The sequence below is a fragment of the Crocodylus siamensis genome, chromosome 1, assembly GCF_052110815.1.
Source record: "Crocodylus siamensis isolate JL-2025a chromosome 1, ASM5211081v1, whole genome shotgun sequence".
NCBI lineage: Eukaryota > Metazoa > Chordata > Crocodylia > Crocodylidae > Crocodylus > Crocodylus siamensis.
In genome coordinates this window covers 427,222,750-427,246,166 of record NC_143395.1, presented here as the reverse complement: position 1 = coordinate 427,246,166, position 23,417 = coordinate 427,222,750, and the positions used below count along the sequence as shown (strand labels likewise).

The 23,417-nt window shown below is 61.6% G+C and overlaps 3 protein-coding genes across 18 annotated transcripts in view; 1 reads left to right on the top strand and 2 right to left on the bottom strand.

Annotated features, from left to right (window-relative positions):
* Positions 1-9,068, bottom strand: part of IFT172 (intraflagellar transport 172) — a 50,313-nt gene extending 41,245 nt beyond the window's left edge. For 6 of the 8 annotated variants that reach the window (XM_090031267.1, XM_090031268.1, XM_090031271.1 and 3 more), the window contains exons 1-4: positions 8,933-9,062; positions 8,467-8,610; positions 7,700-7,812; positions 3,354-3,393 (exon numbers count right to left, since the gene is read on the bottom strand). In XM_090031267.1, coding sequence (XP_089887393.1) covers positions 3,354-3,393; positions 7,700-7,812; positions 8,467-8,610; positions 8,933-8,971 — 336 coding nt within the window. In that variant the 5' untranslated portion in view covers positions 8,972-9,062. Of the gene's footprint in view, positions 1-3,353; positions 3,394-7,687; positions 7,813-8,466; positions 8,611-8,932 lie in introns of those variants that run through there. The other 2 variants (XM_090031269.1, XM_090031273.1) reach the window with 2 other exon arrangements.
* A 10-nt stretch (positions 9,069-9,078) lies between these two features.
* LOC149875810 (low density lipoprotein receptor adapter protein 1-like) lies at positions 9,079-13,974 on the top strand. Of its 4 annotated transcripts, none has more exons than XM_090031279.1 (9): positions 9,079-9,293; positions 9,471-9,610; positions 9,682-9,794; positions 10,127-10,241; positions 10,821-10,893; positions 11,080-11,189; positions 12,262-12,305; positions 12,652-12,711; positions 12,872-13,974. In XM_090031279.1, the coding sequence occupies exons 1-9, from the start codon at positions 9,089-9,091 to the stop codon at positions 13,095-13,097; spliced, it is 1,086 nt and encodes a 361-aa protein (XP_089887405.1). In that variant the 5' UTR covers positions 9,079-9,088; the 3' UTR covers positions 13,098-13,974. The 4 variants fall into 4 exon arrangements, with proteins under 4 accessions (XP_089887405.1, XP_089887402.1, XP_089887404.1 ...); XM_090031278.1 differs by having other exon boundaries at positions 9,080-9,293; positions 12,680-12,711; XM_090031276.1 differs by having other exon boundaries at positions 12,680-13,974.
* A 341-nt stretch (positions 13,975-14,315) lies between these two features.
* Positions 14,316-23,320, bottom strand: FNDC4 (fibronectin type III domain containing 4). Of its 6 annotated transcripts, none has more exons than XR_016439768.1 (7): positions 23,062-23,314; positions 18,402-18,517; positions 16,821-17,025; positions 16,251-16,340; positions 15,835-15,968; positions 15,489-15,631; positions 14,316-15,198 (listed from the first exon to the last, which is right to left on the bottom strand). XR_016439768.1 is itself a non-coding variant. In XM_090031287.1 (7 exons), exons 1-6 carry the CDS (start codon positions 23,120-23,122, stop codon positions 15,526-15,528), a joined length of 618 nt encoding a protein of 205 aa, XP_089887413.1. In that variant the 5' UTR covers positions 23,123-23,312; the 3' UTR covers positions 14,316-15,198; positions 15,489-15,525. The 6 variants fall into 6 exon arrangements, 5 of the variants coding, with proteins under 5 accessions (XP_089887413.1, XP_089887410.1, XP_089887409.1 ...); XM_090031287.1 differs by having other exon boundaries at positions 15,489-15,537; positions 23,062-23,312; XM_090031284.1 differs by having other exon boundaries at positions 14,316-15,631; positions 16,821-17,019; positions 23,062-23,320.
* Between the last annotated feature and the right edge of the window lie 97 nt (positions 23,321-23,417).

Below are 23,417 nucleotides of genomic sequence, written 5' to 3'. Positions count from 1 at the left end.
CTGCCCCTCACACCAGACACAGTTATGGTGGAGCCCGGGGCCGCTAACAGCAGGATGGCACCCAGTGTCCCAAAAAGGTGCGAGACCAGCACCTTCACAGCACAGCTGAGCTGGACCTGCCAGTGGGACAGTGTGGAGGAAGGTGGGTTGGGCAGCCAAAGAGAAGGGTTACCTAGACCTCCTCTTTGGGACAGGGGAGGACTCTCATAAGGCACAGTATTGCACCTAGCACACTGGGACCCGATATCAGCAGGGCTTTTTTACAAACCACCACAAAACAGGTGCCTTTGCTGGTGTCCCACCAGGGTCGGTTCTGGGCCCTATGCTGTTCAGCTGTCGGTGATAAGAAGGCCCCAGAGGCTGCAGAGGACACGTATACAGCAAGAACTTGTTAGCTGGGCTCATGCAAAAATACAAATTCCTGCACTGAGGGACAAGGAATGCCAGCTATGCACAGGCTGCAGACTACCTCGGGAAGCAGTGGCTCTCAGAAAACAGCATGGGGTAGATGATCAGCTAATCACATGCTCCAAATGCAGCCCCTGGATATCTATACAGAAAAACAGCAAGTAGAAGTGTGGAGATGATACTATGCCCGTATCTGTTCCTGGTGCTACAGATACTGAAATATTGCACATAGTTTGGGAGCCCAAGTTCAAAAAGGATAACGAAAAAAAGCAGAGCAGGGTCAGAAGAGAGAGATTAAGTTCTAGAAAGCAGGTTTTACAGCTACAGACTCCAGGAGTTCGGTCTCTTTCAATCCATTTAGAAGACCCCAGAGGGGAAGGAAACAATAAGTAACAGCCAGCAAGGTTGGCCAATGGCAAATCATGCCTAATCAAGCAAACCTCCTTCTATGACAATGGCACTGGTCCTTGTGCAAGGGACAGGGGAAGCAACGGGTGCGATACAGCTGGACTTCTGTAAGACCTTGACACTGTACCCCAAAATATCCTTGTAAGCAAGGTAAGGAAATGAGGTCTAGATGAAATTACTGCAGAGTGAGGGCATACTTGGTTGGATAATTGTGCTCAGAGTCACCGTCAGCAGCTCAGAGGTAAGGTGGGAGGAGGTATCAAGCAGGACTCCCCAGGGGTCTGTCCTGGTTCCACAGCTGTTCAGTACCTTCACTAATGACTTGGGGGAGGGAACAGTGACACTGAGCTGGGGGGTGGGCAGCCAATACTTTACAGAACACAATGTGTTCCAAAATTCTCTATGATAAATTGGAAAAATGATCTGAAATAGAGGAGAAAATTCTATAAGGACAAGTGCAAAGCACTGCCCTTAGATGAAATGAACATATTTATATACTCAGGCTAAAGAATGACAGGCCAGGTTGCAGGACTGCAGGGAAAAGCTAATTGTATATTGAAATATATCAAAGTGTGACAAGTAAGTCATGGGAAATATCACTGTGGTCCTGCATCCACTGTTGGGCAGCGCCCTTCAACAGAGATGTGAACACTCTGGAGAAGTCCAGAGGTGAGCAACAAAAATAAGTAGACATCTGGGAAGCAGGATATATGAGGGAAAGTCAAAAGAATTGGGATGATTTAGTCTGGAGGAGAGAAGCTTACTGGGGGGCAGGGGTGGTGGTCATGGGGGGATGATAACAGCCTTCAAATACAGAATGGGTTCTTATAAAGAGGATGGCAATTGATTGCTCTGGTTCCCTTGGGAATCAGGCAAGAAGTAATGGGCTTCACTTGCCCATGGGAGGTAAGTGAGGCACGAGGAAGAATCTCCTCACTATGAAGAGGCTAAGTGCTGGAACAGACACCTGGAGGCAGCAGAATCCCCATTACTGCCAGTTCTTTCATCCATGGACAAGAGCAGGGGCATCTGAAGCAGTGACTCTGCCAAAGAGACAGCAAGGCTCTGAGTCCCCCTTCCCGTTCTGACTTCCCAGAATCAATTGGTTGCGCCTGCTAGGGCCCACAGTATCCCCTGAAGCTTTGGAATTGACTGGATGCAGCACCCAGAAAGACAGTGTAGCATCCAGAGAAATCTCCCCAGCCCGAGGGGAGGGCCTCACAAGGTCGCCAGTACCAGGAAACTCTTCAAGCCAGCAGAAAAACAGCTGGAAGTTTCCACCTATATGGGCAGACAAGAAACCTGACAGTTTTCAAAAGCACTTGCTGACTGTTGGAACACCTGACCAAGGGCAGTGGTGACCTCTCTGTCACCGGCAATTTAAAAATCAGGACAATTTTGACCTGAAGATCTCCAGATCAATAGGAATGAGCTCAGGGAAGTCGCATGGCCTGCATTATACAGGAGGTCAGACGACACAATCTGTGCCCCTTCTGGCCTTGCCATTGGCAAACCAGTACCCAAAAAACTAACCCCAACACCAGGGACAAGTGACACAGTGGCCCCAGAGCCATGATGCAGCTCCAAAGGAGATGAGCTCTGCTCCAGATTCATACTGAGGTCAACTGACCCAGCTATAAAATAAGGCCTAGCTCTTCGGGCTGGGCAGCTGGATGCAGTTCTCACATCACTCCCTTGAGTGCTGCTGGCAAACTTCACCTAGGGGCTGCACGTAGGATGCCAGCTAAAGGATTTGGAAGTACCGGAAGCCCCAGGCTGAAAAGTATGGAGTGGAGGATACTTGCCAGTAGTAGGACCACATAAGGTTTTTGAATGAGGTACATGCCTGTCTTCCTGGAAACCAAAGTTTAAGCAGAGACAAATATACACACACAGATCAATGCTAATATTGGCAAGATGAAGTGATAAGCCACAGATGTGCCAACTTAAGAGAAAAGGTAAGAGAGGGCAAGGAGAACGGTAGCCCAGGAGGAGTCTAGAAGTTTGGCTCTGCAGGTCCAGGAGGAAGCCCACCAGGAAGAAACAGACAGAGAGATGATGATGTACTGGGAATCACAAAGTAAGTCTGGGTGAAATTCCCAGCAGGGTTGTAATCCGAAATTTAAGGAGATAAAATGGAGCAAGAGGAAGGGGCTCTTTGCTGATGTCAGTGGATCTGCTGGAGCCGGCCAGTGCAGGACAGCTGGAATCTGCCTCACTAGCCCAGCTGCAAGAACTCTGATTAAACGTTTATAACTAACTACTGTGTCAGTGTCGTCACTACTGAGTGCCGGAACACTGCGATCAGACAGACATGCAGTATTTTGGTCTAGTATTTTAGAGCTTTTAAAGTGACTGTACAACCACCACTGGCCTCTGGATTTAGCAAAGGGTTTAGCTGTGTTACTAATTGGGGCATTTGAATTCCAACAGGCCTGCAACACAGCTCAGATTTCCAACTAGAGGGAAGACTCAAAGCCAGCATGGCTCTGCCCACTCCCAAGCATGAGAGACTTGAGGAAGAGACTGGGTCTTACCGTCTGAATGAACTTGTTGCAGATCACCTTCTTATCCCCCCTGTAAAAAGATAAACACCTGAACAGTGACTGGCAGGGCTAATGGGGATCCTGTTCTCAGGGCTCCCCTATGCTCCCTTTTGCAAAGCCCTGCTTGGTTGCTAATAGCTGTACCCAGCTCCAACCACTTGGCTAAAGTGCCACGTGCTGGGGCCCTGCCTTGGGCTGAACTGCTTGGGAAAAACCCAACTGTTTGCTTGGTAAAGAGTTCTCTTAACTCTCACCCTGAACAAGCCTAGGCCCATGGCAAAGGGACTTGAGATTAGGGAGAGAAGAGTCCTTCGGGCCAAGGCCCAGACTTTGACCATCCCTGCAATACTGCAGCTTGCAGGTGCCCAGGAGACATTTTGTATTTTAGCTGCTGCAGCCCCCAAGGATTTCTCCCTTAGCAAACAGACATGATCTTCTCTCAGCACCTAAAGGAGACCAACTGTCCTCTCACAGCTCCGCACATGAACAGGATGCATGTACACCAGCACCACAGAACCGCTGAGTGGGCTTCTTCCCTTCCCTTCTGCTGGTAGTTACTAGACTGCATGGCACAACTGCCACAGAGCAACTGAGCATGCCTCCTCTGCCCCAGGGACAAGCTTGCATATACTGTGTAATAGCTCCTTTGGCCATGATAAGAGCAAGCTGGAGAGCAGGGAACCTATTTTTCCTGCACTCTTACCGACACTGCTGTCACCAGGCATGGAGGAGGTGGAGATGAATGCAGAGGGGACAAAGGATTGACCACAGGGAGAGAAGAGCAGACTGGATCATTGGAATGAAGGGTAAGAGAAGTGGGACTGGCTGGTCAAGAAGACAGATCCTGCACAGGGAGTCAGTCTGTTGACATAGCACCCAATGCCATGTGCCAGCTCAACCCTGTGCACGGGGTCTGGCTGTGGACAGACCCCTGGAGTTCTGGACTGACCTCACGTGCTGGACCAGTGTGCAGGGCCATGTCAAACAGCCTGGGGGGCTCCCCACTGACTTGGGGAGCCCCCCAGGCAGCAGGGGAGTGGTGGCAGCCTTAGTTACTGCAACTCTGGTAAACTTCTGAGTGCTTCAGTTTGTAACCTGAATGGTGCTTTGGCAGAGCCTTCTTCTGTGAGCTCAGCCTACTGCACACATCAGGGGCTTCCAACTTCTCTGTATTCTCCCCTGCAATTCTGTTTACTATCCCCCCGCCTCACGGAGTCATGGTAACCCTCACCCCAACTCCCACTGCAGACTCTGTGGGACCCATTCTCTTTATGCCAGAGTCTACAATTCCCCTGTACAAGGGGGCCTGACTGCATCCCAACCTCCCTAAATCAGACCCCCCTGTTCTTCTACCCGTGACAGGAGCTGTCTCCCCCGATTTCCCTACTGCAAGCACTTCTCTTCCCTCTGTCTGAGACATCAGCCACTGAGGGGATCAGTATGTTAAAATCCGTGGGAAGATGAACAGGAGCAAGGAGGACTGCTGTTATGCTGGAAGCATTAAAGGGTGCTTCTGCCCAGTTCCTTAACCTGCAAAGGCTCTTGAAGGTATGGCTGTACTCAACTGATGGCAAAAACTCCATGTGTCCCCCAACTTTGTCCTCTCCTCTTTTTCCAGTGTTTCCCCAAAATCAACCAGCTTCTGCCTACTGACACCTGGAACGCTCTCTAAAATGGGGGAACCGATCAGCTATGGTACACAATCACAGCTAACGAGCACTCATGGTGCTCTGGTGTGGTGCCAGAGGACTGGAAGAGGGCCAATGTGGTTCCCATCTTCTAAAAGGGGAGAAAAGAGGACCTGGGAAACTTTAGGCCAGTTAGTCTTACCTCGATCCTGGGAAAGCTTTTTGAGAGAATTATTTTGGCACATGTCCATGAGGGGCCGGGGGGTGGGGGTGGAGATTATGCTTAGGGGCAACCAACACAGTTTCATTAGCAGCAGGTCCTGTCAGACCAACCTGGTGGCTTTCTACAACAAGGTCACCAAATCCTTAGACGCAGAGGTAGCAGTGGACGTAGTCTTTCTGGACTTTTGGAAGGTCTTCAACACTGTCTCTCACCCCATTCTCATTAAGAAACTGGGGGACTGTGGTGTCGACACCTACACAGTCAAATGGGTCGCCAACTGGTAGGAGGGCCACACCCCGAGAGTGGTGGTGGACCGGTCATTTTCGACCTGGAGGGATGTGGGCAGTGGTGTCCCCCAGGGCTCGGTCCTCAGGCCCGCACTGTTCAACATCTTCATCAGCGACTTGGACGAGGGGGTAAAAAGCACCCTGTTCAAATTTGCTGATGACATGAAGATGTGGGGGGGATGTGGGCATGCTAGAAGGGAGGAATAGGCTGCAATGGGACCTAGACAGGTTACGGGGTGGGCGGACGAGAATAGAATGGGATTCAACACCGACAAGTGCAAGGTGATGCACCTGGGGAGGAACAATCAGCACCATACCTACAGGTTGGGAACTCTCTTCTCATCAGTGCAGCAGTAGAAGAGGATCTTGGAGTCATCACTGATGCCAAGATGAACATGGGCCGGCAGTGTGGGGATGCAGTCAGGAAGGCCAACCACACTTTGCCATGCATCCACAGATGCACCTCGAGCAGGTCCAGGGAGGTGATCCTCCCCCTCTATGCGGCACTGGTTAGGCTGCAGCTGGAGTACTGCATCCAGTTCTGGGCGCTACACTTCAAGAGGGATGTGGACAACATGGAGAGGGTCCAGAGGCAGCCACTCACATGATCGCGGGCAGCAGGGCAGGCCCTCTGAGGAGAGGCTACAGGACCTGAACCTGTTCAGCCTCCATAAGAGAAGGCTGAGGGGGGATCTAGTGGCCTATTACAAACTAGTCAGAGGGGACCAGCAGGCATTGGGGGAGTCCCTGTTCCCCTGAGCACTACCAGGAGTGACCAGGAATAACGGTCACAAGCTGGCAGAGGGGAGATTTAGGTTAGATATCAGGAGGCGCTACTTCAAAGTCAGGGCGGCTACGGTCTGGAACCAGCTTCCAAGAGAAGTGGTGCTGGCCCCTACCCTGGGGGCCTTTAAGAGGAGGTTAGATGAACACCTTGCTGGGGTCATTTGACCCCAGTACTCTTTCCTGCTATGGCAGGGGGTCGGACTCGATGATCTGCTCAGGTCCCTTCCGACCCTAGAAACTACGGAACTATAAAACAGCACTGCAGCTAAGCAGAGACACTACCAAGCTTTGCACAGGGCCTTGCAAGACACCAATAACACTGATAATGCCTTGCAAGGGTCTCGTCTCATTGCTGCAATGCAGCAACCCACTAGCAGAGCTGGCTGCTAGGATGCCCTGACCTCTGAAAGGAAACACCTGGGCCCTGGAAAGGGGTCTCTTAGAAAGACTGCTCATTCAGAGACCATGAGAATCACTGACAACATGAAGCTGACAATGACCAAGCCCTTGTTCTGGCACTTGCCCTACTACCTGTTCTCAGAGCACCGAATGGGCTTGTAGCACTCGTTGGCGGCGCAGCAAGTGTTTGTGGGAAACCAGTAGTGCTGGCTGGGTGTGGGGACAGTGGCACCAAGCATCCCAGAACCTCATGTAGCAGAGCAGACACTGAGGGGCTGGAGAAACGCACCGTGAGGGCATTACCAGGGTTTTTCTTCTAGACAATGGCCCACCCAGATGCACCCTGCAGGGTATGTGTGCTCTGGATCCTCAAGTACAGCCCTCCCAAGTACAAGCATCCATGGGAGCTCTGCAAACTGCGCTCCTTCCTCACTCCCTGTGCACCTCGGTGTACCCACGAGGCTGGCGCAGCCGGACATCGGGGGCATTTGTCTTCTGCCTGAATAGCAAGGTGTGCAATGAACCAGTCAACAGGCAAACGTGTTGGCAGCTAAGTGAGGATGCAGCATCCCTGCCCCTGTGCACAGGAAGAGCAGACACTGATAGACAAGACCACCCAAAGTGCCCCATGAGGGACCCTGCTGCTCCCACAATGGGCCGAAGAAACTGAGGAAAGTGGCCAGGGCTGCTCTTCTGAGGGCCAGGCCCACTTGAAGGCCCATGGAAGCAGAGAGGCAGGGGCATGCCTGCTGCTTGAAGAGGATCCTTGATGCTGCTCAACTGAAACAACCAGTCTCTCAAGCAAGTCCTGGGTGCCTGGTACAAAGCAGGGGCTGGAAGGGGAGTTGAGGGTTTGTACAGAGTGAGGCCAAGCCAAGAGCAGGGCCTGAGGAACACGAGGCACGTTCCTGTACTAGCAGAAAGGAGGGGGAGCACTGCTGTCACCCCCCCCCTCCAATTAGTAGCCCCATGCAAGAAGGATCACAGGTATAATAAACACACCGCGGGCCTCACCAGTCCTCCCCAATCTTGTAGACATAAATGATGTTGTCTGTCTGTCCGACGGCGATTTTGGTGGAGTCCGGGGAGAAGGCCATGCCCTTCACCATGTAGCTCTTCCTGCCATACTGTGGTGAGGAAGGAAGAAGCACGGACCACAGATGAGACAGTTAATGTGATATGTCCTACAAGAACCTCGCGCAGGAGAAAGCTCATCCTCTTATAGTTTCTAGTTTCATAGTTTCTCAGAGGCAGCTTCTCAAGGGACACGCTGACCTGGCATACTTGGGCACCTGGCATGGGGACTGCTGCTACGGACAGAGATAATGAAATGGGGGTGGCTCAGGCGTTCCAGTGCAACCACGACACCCCACACAAGTGGGGGATGAGGTAGCCTGCCTTCCTTTCTGCATGAGCTGCTCTTGGAAAGCACGCAAGGTACTTAGCCCTGGTGCTTCTGGGGCTGCGTTCACACCCGCAGGCAGGAGCATTCCCTCGTGTGCACACGCAAACAATCACCATGGCCAGCCCATCCACACATGCACACACACAAACAGGCGCGTGCTCCAAGAGGTGTGTGCATTTACAAACACACACTCAGATGCATGCACATCTTTAGCACAATCCCTTCGACACCCCTACACGCACATGTGTATGTATGTGAAAGTACTTGGTGGCTAGTTTCGAGGGACATGGAGGGACACGTGGGATGAGCCGCCTTCCGCAGGGTCCGTGCTGTGTCACGGCTGCGCAGAGGTGGCAGTGAGCAGACGCTGCCATACCTTGGCGTCCGCCGGCTTGGTGGAGAACTTGTCCCTCCTCTCGCCATGCTCGTCGTACAGCAGCACGACCCTGTCCACCGTGCAGACCGCAAACTTGGCGTTGTTGTGGGCCCAGGCCAGGCACGTGACCTTGGCCGCCCCATCCTGGGGAGACAGGCGTGGGTCACCGGGCTGGACCAATGCCATCAGGACCTGGGTGCCGGGCAGGGCTGGTGCCTGCAGCCCCACAACCCTGGAGACACAGTGGTGGGACAAGGAGCCCCCAGGGCCCTGCCTGGCCAGCTCACCCCGCTCCCTCCCTCCCTCGCCTCGCCTCACCCCACACCCCCACCGGGACACCCCACTCCCTCCCTCGCCCACCCGCCCCGCCAGAACACCCCTCTCCCTTCCTCGCCCCACCCCACACCACACCACTCCACACACCCCCAGGACGTCCCACTCCTCCTAACCCCACCCCCCCCCCGACCTGCGGCGGGAGCAGGGTCCGCACATGCCGCAGCTGCATGTTGGCGGCCCCCGCCGCCCCACTTGTTGTCCCGGCAACCGCCCCGCCCGGGCGCCCCGCGATGACGCCACTGCTGCGCGCCGGCCGAGGCTCCGCCCTCCCGGCCCCTCCCCGCGCATGCGCGAGGACGCCCCGCCCCCTCCCCGGCCCCTGGCCGAACACTGCGGCCTCTCGCCCGCTGGCCCCGCCCCCGCCGACGCCCCGCCCCTCCCGCGTGGGTCGGTCCCGCGTGGGCTGATGGAGGCGCTGCGGGCGGCAGGGCGCGCCGTGCTGCGGAGCCCGCGCCTGGCCCGCCGCGGCCTGGGACTGCGCCGCCGCCGCCGTGAGTGCGGGTCGCGCGTGGGCAAGTGGGGCGGGGTGACACGCGTGGGTGTGGGCTCGTGAAGGGCATGGGCCGGGGCGGGCCCCCTCCCCGGAAGCAGCGTGGGCGCGGCGCACAGGATGGGTCCCGTGGAGCCGTGGGCGACCTCCGCGCTGCCCCGCCCCGCCCCGCCCGCAGGGCTGCCCGAGCGGTGGGACGTGCAGGAGCCGCTGCTGGAGGGCCTGGGCTTCGCCCTCAAGTACCTGGGCATGACGCTGGTGGACGCGCCCAAGGGCGAGGACATGGCGGCCGCTGCCATCCGCCGCATCCTCGCCACGGTGAGCAGGGGCCTGGCCTCAGGGGGCCGCGCGTGGGCTCTGGCCACTGCTGACCACCCGCCTGCCTGCAGGCCCGTGTGGGAGCCCGGAAGCTGCGGAAGGTGATCCTGACCGTGTCCCCGCGCGGCATCTTGCTGCAGGACGCCGAGACCAAGGAGATTATCGAGAACATCTCCATCTACAGGTGTGCGCCGCGCCGCGCCGCATGGGGACAGAGGCTGGCCTGGGCCGACCCATGGGGATGCTGGCGGCTGCGTCGCCTGCTGTCTGACCCCGGCATGGGGGCAGCGGGACTGTGGCCCTGCCGGGTGCTGACACATGCTTGTGTCCCTGCACCTGGGTTTCACGCCCCGGGACCTGGACCACTGCTCGCACGTGGGGAAGGGCAGCCCTCGCAGCCTTTCCCTTCCCAGCGGCTGGAAGCTGTGTGGCCCATCGCACTGAGCGCCCGTCATGCCTGGTGCCTGGGGTAGGTGCGGTGTGGGTGCCCCTGGCTGACCCGCTGCCCTCCCGCAGGATCTCCTACTGCACCACAGACAAGCTGCAGAACAAGGTGTTCGCCTACGTGGCGCAGAGCCAGCAGAGCGGGGCGCTGGAGTGCCATGCCTTCCTCTCCCCCAAGAAGAAGATCGTAAGCACTGGCCTGCCCGCCCTGAGCCAGCCGCGTCTGTGACCCCTGCCTCCAGCACTGTCCTGGCCCCGCTGCCTGCTGCCCTCCCAGGACTCTACCGCGTCCTCAGCAGCAGCCTCTGCCCCGCACGGCTCAGCCAGCTGCAAGTCCTCCCGCCCCCACCTCTCAGCCAGGAACAGGGCCCGGGCTGGCTTCACCCAGAGCCCTCCAGTTGCAGCATGCACCCCTGGAGCTGACCCCCTTGAAACAACAGGGGTAACAGCAGCGTCGAGTGCCTGCACACCCCTGGGAGAGGAGCAGCAGGGGTCTCCGTCCCAGGACTCCTGGGTTCCATGCTCTCCGCCTTGGGACCCTCTGGAGCCCCCCTGAATTCACCATGTTGCTCTACGGGTCTCCTGGGGCCCTGCTGTCCCTTCCCCCATGTGGGGGAGGGCGCTGGGGTGCAGTCGGAGGAGTGTGGGCATGGACAGGTGTGGGGCCACAGGGGCCTGGCAGGTTTGGGGCTCTCGTTGCAGAGCTGCTGGCTGGGAGGGCAGGGAGAGCTGCCAGCCTCATTCTGCTCTCGGCGCTCTCCCACAGGCCCAGGCTGTGACGCTGACCGTGGCTCAGGCCTTCCAGGTGGCACTGGACCTCTGGGAAGCAGCACGTGCAGGTAGGAGGTGGCTCTGCCCTAGTGCTCTGTGGAGGCCCCTGGACCCACATGAGACCCAACCCCTGGCTGTGCCCCCCCCCCAGCCTGTGGTAGCACCCCAAGGAGCCAGTTTGGAGGTGCTGGTCCCCTTCCCCTTCCCGCCCTCCCTACACTTGGACTCTAACTGCTGCTTTTGCCCTGTTTTAGGCTCCAGGCAGGAGCAGCCCCTTCACTCTTCCTGTGCCTTGGAGAGCAGTGAGCCAGGCAGCACAAGGGCGCCAGCTCCCATGGGAAGCACCCCCCTCCAGCACCTCGGGGTACAGTATGGGCAGAGCCAGGCCTGGGCGCAGAGCTGTTTCGCACCCTGCCAGGAGCCGTGTGGCTAAGGGGTGATAGAGTCACCAACTCCCAGACCCATGCGGCTGACGGGGGCTCTGGAGCTCATATCCAGTCCAGCCCCCTGCCTGGGGAAGGATCAGCCCAGACAAACTCTGTGTCCAACCTCAGAGCCACACAACAGTTGCCCCTGACAGCCCCAGGCATCACCCCCATCCCTGGGACACTGCTTCCAGGGGGAGTCATGGGCACTGCAGAGAGCCCAGGTCGAGGCCATGCCCCCGCTACAGGGGAAGGCAAAACCCCCCAGTCCGCACCAGTCTGAGCAGGGGGCAAAGCAGCATCAGGCTGAGCCTGAGCACAGGGGCAAGACCCTCTAGCCAGGATCCTGTGGGGTTAGTGCCAGCAGGAGCATTGGTACAGCCTAGTCCCCATCCCCAGCCTGGGCTGCGGCAACACCAGCACCTCTGGGGGAGGCTTCAAACCCCCTGACACATGGAGCAGAAGGGGGCGGGAATGGCACCTTCACAGCAGAGCACAGGCATTGCTGCACCTAGATCCCCCCCGACCAGCCCAGCCTCTCCTTGACACCCAGTGACAAGTGCTGCTTTGCCCTCTCCCCTGGCGGAGACCCCTTCTCCTGACTGTCTCTGCTCCCGTCTCTCACCGAAAGGTGGGGGCCTTGAGTGAGGCGTCCCCACCCTTCCACACCCCGCTTCAGTGTGCTGCTCCCAGGGGCTGTATGCCTGGTGCTTCCAGGTGCTGGGGGGCTGGAGCAGGGACCCCTCCTTCCCGTGCCACCCACATGCTGCAACCAGAGCTCTGTGCCAGCACACACTGGGGCCAGACGGCTGCTTGCAGCATCCTCCCCCTCCCCATCCCCATGGACTCCAGGGGGGTGTGCCCTGCCCTATCTGGGGTGCAGAGCCCCATGGCTCCCCATGCCCCACGGCTGGGGCTGGGCATGGAAGCTGTGTCCCGTGCAAGGCCCTGCTCAGGGAGGGACTGGGGACAGTTCCTCTGAGAGGGTTTAAACCCTCCCATCCTCTTCAGGAAGAGGAAGAGGAAGATGATGACCTGGATGAAGCCTTTCCCAGGTAGGTGCCACCCCACTACAGTGACTGTGGCAGCAGAGCCAGCCTGAGCCCAGCTCTGGAGCCAGGAGGCCAAAACCCCAGTAGTTTCCCCCACCGCCATGGAGGCATCCCGGGCCCCTGGCCGCAGTCTGTGCCAGGGCCACTGCTGAACGTCGGGGGCACCGTGCTCCTGGGTGCAAAGGAGATGCCTGGGGGGCCCCAGCTGCCTGGTGCTGGGAGCCGTGGGTCCTTGAAGCTGTGCCCCGTATTGTCGGGCTCTGCCCATAAAGCCCTCCCTGGCCACGGTCATGGGCTGGCCTGGCCACAGCTGCCCGGGGGGCTGGTGCCTGGTGCCCCCCGGTTGCAGGGGCGACGCATGCTCTCTTTGTTCCCAGCTGCACGGAGGAGGGCGCCCCGGGGCTGGCAGGTAAACAGCCTTTGTCCCCCGCCTTGTCCTGCCCTACCGGCACATGCCCCCTGCCGCAGCGGGGGCCAGTGTCACGGCACGGCCTGGGGAAAGGCCTCTCCTGCCGGGAGATGCCCCCATGCCTCCCCAGCTCCGCGGCCTCGTCCCTCTTCTGTTCCAGGCTCGACGCTGCCAGCACCGGGAGCAGGGGCCTCGTGTGCCACACAGCTGGCAATGAGCTGGCCCCGCCTGGGCCGCCCGCCGGACGGCAGGGCCAGGCGGGAGGCGGGTGCCGGAGCCCACGCACCCGAGCAGTCCTGCCCTGCAGTGTCTTTGGGCTGACGTGGCTCCGGCAGGCCTCAGCACCACAGTCATGGACCAAGTGCTCATCTCCACCCTGTGCCTGAGCCCCGGCCCTGCGCACTGCCCTGTGGGGGCAGCCCCCGCCCCTGCCAGACGCTTGCACAAACCCTTGGCTCTGCCCCCGGTAGCCGGACCGAGCTCCCTGCCTGTTCCCCGCACTGCTCCTGGCTGCAGCCCGTCTGCTCTGCTCCAGCCGGCCCCAGTCCAGCTCCTCTCGTACGGACCTCGGCTCCGTTCCAGGTACATGGACCAGAAGAGTCCCTGCAGCCCTGTGGGCGTGTGGCACTACGGTCTCTGCTCCTCTCCTGCTGCCCGTGGCGGGGGCCATGCCAGGCTGGGGGCTCCTAGCTGCCCTGTGCAACCTCCCAGCCCCCAGGGAGCTTGCTTAGACCCAAGGGCTGCTGCCCCCCAGCCCCTGCCAGGCTGGTCCTGACCCCTGGCCAGGTGAGCTGCTGCCTGCCAGGGCTCTGTGCTTGGGCTTTGGCCTCCACACCAGGCTGGCCGGCAAATGGCAGCAAGCCCTGCCCCACACCTGCTCCATGCCCTGGGGTGCTCTGTGGCAGGTCAGCAGGGTGCACGGTGCTGGACACAGCTGCCAGCCTGGGTCCCTGGCCCTTGCAGCCTGGAGCTGGCGTTAGAGGTGTGCTGGAAAGGGGTGAGATCTGCCCTTGTCCCCTGGAGCGTTCCCTCTGAGCTTTGGTCCATGGGAAGCGCCACTGGGTAGCAACCACTTGTGTGCAACAATGGGAGGGGTGGCCTCTCTGGGACCCCTCGCTGAGCACGTGGGATCCTGCACCATGGGGTAGGCCCCCACCCTGCTGTTCTGTGCCCTCAGGACAGAGGCCGCAATGAGCTGATTGTTGAGTTCAATAAACCCTTTTTCTACTGTTGTAAGCTGGGCTGGGCAGCCAGGCTCTGTGCCACGGGCACCCTGAGGCCAGGATGGGGCTGCCTGCACCCACGGCAGACCCTGCATCGCGCGAGCAAGGCAGCTGCAATGTTCCTGCATGTGGTGCCAGGGCCCCAGAAGTGGCAGGATGGCCCGTCTGCCCCTCCCCTTGCCCCTTTGCCCCGGGTGAGGCTGGCCCTCCCCTTCCTCACACACAGGCAGGGCCAGCTGGGTTGTGGCCCGTGGCCACAGGGCCTGGGCAGGCTCCTTCCTCTTCCAGCAGGTCATCTTGCTCCTGGCCCCATCTCAGCCCTGTGCTGCCATGGGACACGGCTCCCAGCCCCAGCCGCCACGGAGCCTATCCTGCCCTGCCTCAGACCACAGACTTTTATTGAAAAGCCCCCACTATGGGCACTGCTGGCCCTGCCCCCCGCCCCTTCCCGCAGAGGAGGCCAAGTCCGGAAAGTGCTGTGCGCAAAGGCTTGATCCTGGAAGACGCCGTGATGCTGAGTCCTGGGGAGGGAGCCGTGGGCCCGCTCTGGGTTGTGAGTCCGGGGCAGGAGCCAGGCCGCCAGTACCTCCGTGCTGTCCTGGTTGCAGGGGTTTGGCTGGTGCCCTGTGCTGGCCCTGGGGTTGTGGGGCCACCAGCTGGCTCGGCTCGATCCAGGGAAGGGGGGGCTCAACCAGCAAAGCCAAGCACCTGGGCCCACCCTCATCCCCCTGCAACCCTCAGTCCCCTGGCCTGGCCCTAGTTGCATGGAGGGGAGCAGCCTTACAAACCCCGGTGACCCCTGCAACCCCCCCAAACCCTGCACTGACCTGGTCTCACTGCAGACAGTCCTGACCTGGGCCCCCGCACCCAGCTTGCATGCACCACCTCAGCTGTCCTGACCTGGGCTTGCATGTGCCACCTCGGCTGAGACCCTAGGCTCAGGGAAATCCCCGTGGGGAGGACAAGAGCCAAAGCTGCCTGCTGCCAGGAGCCTGGGCTGGAGGCGACGGAGGGAGGCACCGGTGGTCTCTCCCCAAGGGGCCGCAAACCCTCGTCCTTTCCCCTGCGTGGCTGCAGCTGGGGCTCGTAGGCGATGCAGTCCTGTGCTGCCGGTGCCACCCGTGTGCTGCGTGCACTGCTCCATCCCGTCTCCATACACGGAGGAGCGTGTCCTGACCCTGCAAGCATGCTCTGCTCTGGTTGGACCGGTCCAGTGCTGGCCCTGCGCTCACACTTCGATGATGTTGACTGATGGGGACTTTTTCTGCCAGAAAGAAGGGGGCGTTGAAGCTGGCACTTGCCCTGGTGCAAGGGGCTGGCTCCCGCAGCCTGGCACGCTGAGGAGCGCTGAGCACCACGCTCCCCTGCAGCTGCAGCACCTGCAGGCCCAGTGGCCTGGGCCCACCTGAGAAACCCACCTCCCCCAAGCAGAAGAAGCAGTGGGCAGAGCCTGGCACGACAGCCCCCACCCCATGCAGGACCCAGGGTGCAGCCAAGGTTTGGAGAACCCACAGCAAGCCCCCTGCACGGGGGGCGAGGCACAGCCAGCCAGACCTGGGCACAGTTAGCTCTCCAGCCAGCTCAGGGGTCGTCACGGGGGGTCCTGCTCCATGAGACACGGATGGTCATTGGGTCTGCGAGCGGCACTTTGTCCATGGCCAACCAGGCAACAGGGCTCTGCCCTCCTCTCCACTCCCCTGGGGCCAAGGTGGCAAAGGGATGGATCCTCAACCCTGCGCAAACTGGACCAGGACCAGCCCCCAGCAGCATGCGTGGCCTCACAGCTGGGGCAGCAAAGCGGGGTCCCCAACGTGTCACCATGCGCCAGGCCTCTCAGCATCTGGTCCCACCGTCTGGCTGGCCCCTGCAGCCTGGCCCCCAGCCGTGCACATGCACCCACCTTGCTCCGCAGGAGCCCCCCCGTGGGCCGCTCGGGCGTGCTGTGCTCCGACGACGGCTTTGCCTTCTCCTTGGTGTTGTTGGAGTCATTGTCCTTGATGATGTCGTACTGCCGGCAGAACAGCGCAATCACCGCTGCCGCGACACGGGGGGGGGGGGTCAAGGGGCTCAGTCACACCCCCCTGCCCCCGGCCTCCACTGCAGGCTGTGCTGCCATGGCCCTCTGGACACCCCTCAGCCCCCATCAGCAAAGCCCAGGGAGGGCTGTGACCACGGGGCCAAGGCCCCCCTGCTGTCCAGGGGCCCAGCGTGTTGCAACCAGTCCCGGGGGCTCCTGTAGTGTGCCCCATGCCCCGTCCCCAGGCTGCAGTGGCACCCGAGAGCACCCGCAGCATAGCCGGGACCTGCCACACACACCTGCCCACATGAGCAGCACGGCCACGATGATGACAATCTCGCCTGTCTGTAGCTGCCGCTCCTTGTCCAGCCCCTCCACCGTGATGTCGCCTGCGGGTGCGCACACCCCGGTCAGCCACCAGCCACCCCCTGCTCCGCTTGGGACCAGTGTGGGGGGGGGGGGATTGAGCCCTGCCCGTCCCCATGGGGGACAGAGGCCAGGGAGGCAACTGGCCCTCGGGACACAGGGCTGCAGGCCCTTCGCTGCGGCTTCAGGCTGCCCGGTGATGATGACAGTGATGGCAGGGGCTGCCCAGCATGGGGGACTGGGGTTGGGTATTGCTGGACTGGGGATGGTCCCATATTACTCTGCAAAGCTGCGGGGCACTGGCCCCCGCTCAGCTCCAATGCAGCGCCAGTCCCGGATGGGCTTGCAGCCTCCCTCTGCAGGGACACGGCGCAGCGCGGGCACAGGCCTGGGGGCAGCTGCTACCGGCTGCCACGTCCTCACTCCCCATTGCTGTAGGAGCGCCCAGCACCAGGCCAGCTGCCCCTTGCCTGGCTGCCCCTCAGCGATGGCGCAGGGCTCACCTTGGTTGGAGCTGTTGGAGGGGAGGCGGTCCGTCTCCTTCAGGGTGCGGAAGTGTACGCGCTTGCTGGCCTGGCTCTCGCCATGCAGGCCAATGCTCTGCACCTGGATGACGTAGTCAGCGTCCTCTGCCAGGTCCCACAGCACACAGGCCCGGTTCGTGGTGTTCACCTCCCGGATGAACCGCTGCATCTGCCCATCCTGCCGCTGTGGGGACCAGCCCCCGTCAGCCTGGCCAGGACCCCCCCCCACAGCCCCACAGGGCCCTGAGAGGGCAAAAGCCCGTGCAGCTAAGAGCATGGTGCCCCCGTAGGTTTCTTGCCCAGGCCCCCAGGCCTCGTGGGGCTGCTCAGGCCCCCCTGGATGCTCAGGCACCATCCCTGAAGAGCCTCGGTGCCTTGTTCAGAGCCCAGCCTAAAGCAGACCCCAGAGTGGATCTGGAGGTGCAGTGGTTGCACCCCCAATCCCATCTCCACCCACACTTCCCCTCCAACTGCAGTAGCATTTCTATCCAGGCAGTGCTGAGGGAGTCCATTGCCTTCATGGCTCCTGGTCAGCTCCCTGATTCCTGCTAATTTCTCTTCACGCCCCAGGTGTGAACAACCCACTCCTTTGTGCAGGTCTTGATGATCCACCATTCAAATTCCCCTTTCTCTACAATGCTGGTCACCACTCCTAGTCACATCCATCTCCTATTGCACTCCCCTGCAGACTACTGGTAGCTCAAGCTATAGACCGGGACTCGGCAGGGGGGTCATATGAGCTCGGGGTAGAAATGACCAGCAGGGAATTACTGGAGGCCCTGTCAAGATGCTCAAGAAGGCTAGATGATGTTTGATGACTGAGAGACACACATCTAACTATGGTGACTGCAGAACTAAGGATACAATCTCCTTTGACCTTCCTGTGCCTAGTTTCTTGTTTTCTTAAAACTACATGTACTCTAGCAAATCAGTGCACATGCCAATAGGATCATAGGCAATGAGGGCTGGAAGGGAGGTCGCACTTAGTCTGACTCCCTGCTCCAAGCAGGAGCAACCCCAAGTACATCATCCCAGCCAAGGCTTGTCTAGCCAGGTTTTCAACGCCTCCAAGGACAGAGACTCACCATCTCTCTGGGCAACCTGTTCCTATACTTTACTACCCTCCTCATGAGAAAGTTTTTCCTAATATCTAACCCCAATTTCCCCTGCTGCAACTTGAGACCATTGCAATAGTGATACTGGTTAGTGCTTGAACTGACTAAGATAGTGCTGCCCCCGTCCCCCCAAACATATTAGTAAAGCTTTTGGTTTCTCTTTAGCAGGAGGAAAGTGTGTTGTGCTCCATGTGAGGACGCACCTGCACCTCCCTATTCAAAATCCTGGATCTGCCCACGGCAGGCCTGGCCCGGGCTGTGGGTGGAGTGGGTGTCCCTGGGACCCGGGGCAGGCACAGCTGGGGCTACAGCAATTACACAGGGCACATGGGGCTGAGCAGAGGCACCGGGGGATGAGGCTGAGCAGGGTCTGCCCAAGCAGGCACCTCTGGGAACCGTGGCCAGACGGGCTCCCGGGCTGTTTTCAGCCCAGGTGCAAGCGTACCTGCTGCAGGATGGCATAGCCGATGATGACGTCTCCCTCCGGGACGTCCCACGAGACAGTGGCAGAATTGGCCTTCAGCTGCGTCACGGTCACGTTGACAGGGGACGGGGGACGGTCTGTGCATGCGAGGGGGGAAGAGACAAGACAGAGAGGTCACTCCACTGCCCCCCACACCCAGCCGCCCCCCGGCCAGCTAGCAAAGGTGGAGGCAGCACAGCCCCATGGCCAAGGCCGGGCTCCCCCAGGGCCAGGGCACGAGGCCCCACATGGTCCTAGGGCCCCTCCAGCCCAGATGGGCTCTTTGTTCCCCCAGGGATGCAGCTTTTTCAGAGATGGGCTGGAGGGCTCCAGCAGGACAAGGGGTCCCAGCACCCCTCATCTGAGTATCCCCAACAGGCTGGTGCAGGGACTGCCGTGGCCTGCAAGCACATCTCTGCTCATGCTGCCCGCACTGCACTGGGCCAGCCAAGCTGCCTCCTATTGGGCTGCCTGGGTTCGGGTTCGGGTTCGGAGCAGACAGGAGCCAGCGTGCTTTGGTGTTTCCCTGCCTCACTTTCCCTGCTTTGACCTTGAAATTTTGTGACACGCTGGGAGGAAATGGGTTAACTTCCCCCTGGACCAGGGCAGGGAGAGTCCTGGTTTCCCCAGGTCCTGGGTCTGGGCCAGTGTGGAAAGGGCCATGGGGGTAATTAGGGATAATAAGGAACACCTGAGGGGCAAACACCCAAGCCCCCAGGCTGGAGACAGCACAGGGCCTGGTGCCGGGATTGAGGGTCACAGAAACACAGCATGCCAGAGCCGCGGGGACCTGTGGGGGCACATCCAGTCCAAGCCCTGCCTGAGGCAGGATCAGCCCCATCCAAACCAGCCCACACAAACCCCATGTTCAACCTTGGAGCCGCACAACACTGTCTGCCTGGCGCAGTGCCAGGCATCGCCCCCACCCCCGGGATACAGGGGGGCTGCAGCTGCCAACGTCCTGCTGCTGCCGGTGGGGGTCAAGGATGCTGCAGAAACCCCAGGGTGAGGTCGTGCCCCCACTGCAGAGGGAGGCAAAACCCCCCAGTGTAGACCAGTCTGAGCAGGGGGAAGTCCCCTCCTACCCCCAGTGCAGCGTGGGGCTGAGTCTGAGTGGGGGGCGAGACCCTCCAGCCGGGACCCCATGGGGTTGGTGCCATGGGAAAGTGGAGGCGGTGGGAAAGTGTGGACTCTCCATCACTGGAGGTGTCAAGGAGAGGGTGGACAGCCATAGGGCAGCGATGCTCAAGGCCCAGCGATGCCTGTACTCACTGCAGACATTTCCCAGGCTTCGGGGCTGCCCTGGTTGCCCCTTTCTGCTCCAGGTGTCAGGGGGCTTTTCCCCCTCCCCCAGAGGCACTGGGGATGGGGCTGGGCTGGGCCAGTGCTCCTGCTGCACCAACCCCGCAGGGTCCCAGCAGGAAGGTCTCGCCCCCGCGCTCAGGCTCAGCCCCAGCCCGATGCTGCACTGGGGCAGGAAGGGATTTCCCCCTGCTCAGAGTGGGCGCACTGTGGGGCTTTGCCTCCCTCTGCAGCGGGGCATGGCCTGGGCCTGGACTCTGCAGCGTCTGTTGACATTTCATAGAAGCAGGACACTGCTGCCATGGTTCCCTGTGGCCAGTTCAGTTACAAGGTCTGTATCGTGTCAGGGTCGATGGTCGTCTTACGACGAGCTTACACGATGGTTTGCCCGGGCTGGCTTGGACAGAGCTGATCCTGCCTCAGGCAAGGCTTGGACTAGCTGTGATCTCTGGAGCTCCCTGCCTGCCCTGCGGCTCTGGGACTCGGTGCAATTCAAGCCTGGCCTGCATCAACCCCTCCCAAGGCAGAGGGATGGGAATTCTGAGGGGCCGGAGACCCCCCCATGCCGCAGTGAGCGTGTCTGCTCTCCGCTGGATGTCACTGCCCTTGCCCACGCCTGATTGCTAATATCCCGATACACCGGCACGTGGTTTGGAGGAATTTGCTTTGGCTTCTCTTGTACTTCTCCGGATAAAATAAAAGACCCTAGGGTCATGCTGGGTGTAACGCGATGTGCCAGGTAGCCCCGCGGCTGGTTGGTCTTAGCTGCTAGCGTCTGGGCTGGTTTGTAGGCAATAAACCCGGCTGAGCCCTTGTGACTAAGACCTGCAACCCGCACTCTCTCTCGTAACAATGAGGTCGTGAAGGGCACGGGGTCCCGAGAGCACTCGCAGACCACCTCAAGGGAGCCGATGTGCCTGTAGCATTGCCCCTGAACAAAGGGAAGGTGACAACGTGGACCCACAGACCTGAGAGCCAGGGGACATCCCAGCTGCTGCTCAGCCTGCCTGGGCAATCCCTCCTCTGCACAGGACGGACCCCAGCACCCTGCCCAACTGCCCCTCCTGGGGTAACCGCAGGGTTGATGCCCTGGGGACAGGGACCGACTCCCAGCCCCACCAGAAAGGCAGCGTGCATCTGTGCCACGGGAGGCGCCAGGGACAGCATTGGCTCTCGGGCCCTGCAGACACTGTTGCCGAGCTATTAATGTGCTGAGAGGTTGACGGCAAGGCAGGAGCTGCCTAACAGCCTCCCTGCACCCCGCGCCACAGATGGGGTGTCCTCCCGGCTCCCGTGCATGCTCCGTCCAGAGCCAGCCGAAGCCGCGGTGTTTGGAGGCACTGTCTCACCAAAACCCCCAGGCCGGTGCAGGGGGAGGCAGCCAGCACAGCCCCGCTGCACCCCGATGGCCAGAGCTGCTGCAGGGAGCCACCAGGACCTGGGCGCTGCCCTCGCACCCTGCAGCTTCCCCTGCCCTGACTGGGACGGAGGCACAGACTTGCACCAAGGGGCCCAGATCAGAGAACCAGAGCTGCAGCACAGCCTGGGTGCCGGGGCCTCCACAGCTCATCCATCTGCCTGCCCGAGGCAGGATCAGCCCTGCTCAAACCCTCCTAGACACGTCCTGCCTGCCCTGTTCCCGACACCACCATACCCCAGCCCCGAGCACAGAGGCCCTGCCCCAGGGGATGAGAGGCAGTGCCCTGCTGCTGCCAGGGAGCTTTGATACACTGAGAGACCCCAGGCTGCGGCCATGCCGCGCTGCAGAGGAAGGCAAAACCCTCCAGTGTGCACCAGTCTGAGCAGGGGGGAAATCCCTTGCTGCCCCAGGGCAGTGCGGGGCTAAGCCTGAGCACGGGGACGAGACCCTCCCGCCAGGACCCTGTGGGGTCGGTACCGGCAGAAGCACTGGCCCAGCCAGCCCCATCCCCATCCCCCACAATGTGGGGAAGAAATGACACCCAGCGGGAAGAGGCAGCTCTGCCAGTGCGCAAGGGGCCCAGCTGTGCCTGGACATGGCCAAGTCCAAGGCCAAGAAAAACAAACGCTGGTCAAGCAGCTGCAGATGGGGTCTGGGTCAGGCACAGGGACTGGAGCAGGCACAGCCTGCCTGGCCGCAGGGCAGCAACCGCAGGGGCATTCAGAGGTGCGAGAGAAGGGTGCTCTGGGCCACAGACTCCTGGTCCCCAAAACCCCCAGGCAAGAGGACAGGCTCCCAGATGGGGTAGGAGGATGAACCGCCTGGGAGTCCGGCCCCATGGGGAGCGCACCGCATGGGCTGGGCTGGGCTGGGCTGGGCGGGCTAACGAGGCAGACTCCTGGGGTCAGAGGGCAGCTTGGGGTCACGACAGCTGGTGTCAAGCAGCCCGGCTCCCGCCAGCGTGGCGCAGACCCAGGAGCCAGCCCGGCCTGGGCCCGCTGGGGCTGTCGGCGGTCCCGCCTGGGCAAGCAGTGGGCAGAGGAGGCCTCCCTGTGCCCTGCGGCTGGGGCGGGAGAGGGTACAGGGAGCCTGCCCAGGGTGCCCGAGGCAGAGCGTGCGTGTGGCCAGGCCTCCCGGCTCGGGGCCACCCCTGCCCTCGGGCCCAGCGGAGCCAGGGAGCGCAGCATCGCCTCGCACCCCTGCAGCTTCCTGCGGCCGGAGGGAGGGAGCGGTCTGCCCAGCCCGGGCGAAGGGGGCTGGAGACTCCAGGACAGGGGGAGTCCGCAGAGGCGGCTGCGGCCAGAGCAGGCTGCGGTGCTGGAGGCCGCGGCCTGCTCTGCAGGCTCGGCTCGGCGTGGGGCTGGCATGGGGCTGTGCAAGGCGGCAGGCGGGCCGGGCCGGGCAGCCCGCAGCAGCGGGTGAAGCAGGCTGGAGAAGAGGCCTGTCCAGAACAAACCGTGGCCCCAGGCCCTGGCCTCCCGGCTGCCCCGACAGCAGGCCTCGCGCCCGGCCGCGGCTGGCAAGGGCAGGGGCGCGGGGCTCAGCCTGGCTCCTTCGGGGCGAGCCGGGGCTGGCCGGCGCCGGGGAGCCTCGCCTGGCCTGGCCTCGCCCAGCCGGCGGGACCGCGTGGGGGGCGGCCGCGGCTGCTGCGCGCTCCGTCTCCCGCGAGGGGCCCACGCCAGGACGGGCCCCGGCCCCCGAGCCAGGCCCGGGGCCGCGAGCGGCTCCTCGCCCTGGGCCTGCGCGCCCGCGGGCTCCTGCCTGCGCCGGCCAGACGCGCCCCGCTGCACCCGCACCCGCACCCGCCGGGACGCTGCCGGCGCGGGCGGGGCCGGAGCCCCAGCTCCGGTCCCGGCCCCGCCGCAGGGCGCCCGCCGCGCGCGGCCCGGCCCCGGCCCCGCGCCGCCCGCCCGCACTCACTGGCCCGCGCCAGGCAGAGGTGTCCGGCGAGCAGCAGCAGGGAGGCGCCGCCGAGCGCCATGGCCCCGCCGGGCTCCGCGCCGCACGCAGCTCACGCCCCGCGGGCCGGGGCCGGGGCCGGGGCCCGGGCGGGTGGGGGCGCCGGGGCCCGGGACGGCGGCAGGGCGAGGTCCCCCGGCGCGGCTCCCTGCGCCATGCAGGCGGCTGCGGGGCTCCCGGCGCCGGCTGCGCGCCCCCCTCGCCCGCCGCCGCCGCTCGCGTGGGCTGCGCCGGCTCCGCCCGCCCCGCCCCGCCCCGCCCCGGCCGGTGTCCCCGGGGCCCCCAGCCAGCTCTGGACTACCCCTCCCTCCCCCCGG

What these genes read in the sequence shown, in the direction of transcription:
- LOC149875810 (XM_090031276.1), top strand. Translation starts at nt 9,089, where the DNA reads ATGCGCGAGGACGCCCCGCCCCCTCCCCGGCCCCTGGCCGAACACTGC. An exon ending in TCCGCCGCATCCTCGCCACG is followed by an intron (nt 9,611 to 9,681) that starts GTGAGCAGGGGC and finishes GCCTGCCTGCAG; the next exon opens with GCCCGTGTGGGAGCCCGGAA. An exon ending in GAGAACATCTCCATCTACAG is followed by an intron (nt 9,795 to 10,126) that starts GTGTGCGCCGCG and finishes GCCCTCCCGCAG; the next exon opens with GATCTCCTACTGCACCACAG.
- FNDC4 (XM_090031283.1), bottom strand. Translation starts at nt 23,122, where the DNA reads ATGGCGCTCGGCGGCGCCTCCCTGCTGCTGCTCGCCGGACACCTCTGC. An exon ending in CTCCAACAGCTCCAACCAAG is followed by an intron (nt 16,341 to 16,820) that starts GTGAGCCCTGCG and finishes GCGCACCCGCAG; the next exon opens with GCGACATCACGGTGGAGGGG. An exon ending in CGTGCTGCTCATGTGGGCAG is followed by an intron (nt 15,969 to 16,250) that starts GTGTGTGTGGCA and finishes GTGTCGCGGCAG; the next exon opens with CGGTGATTGCGCTGTTCTGC.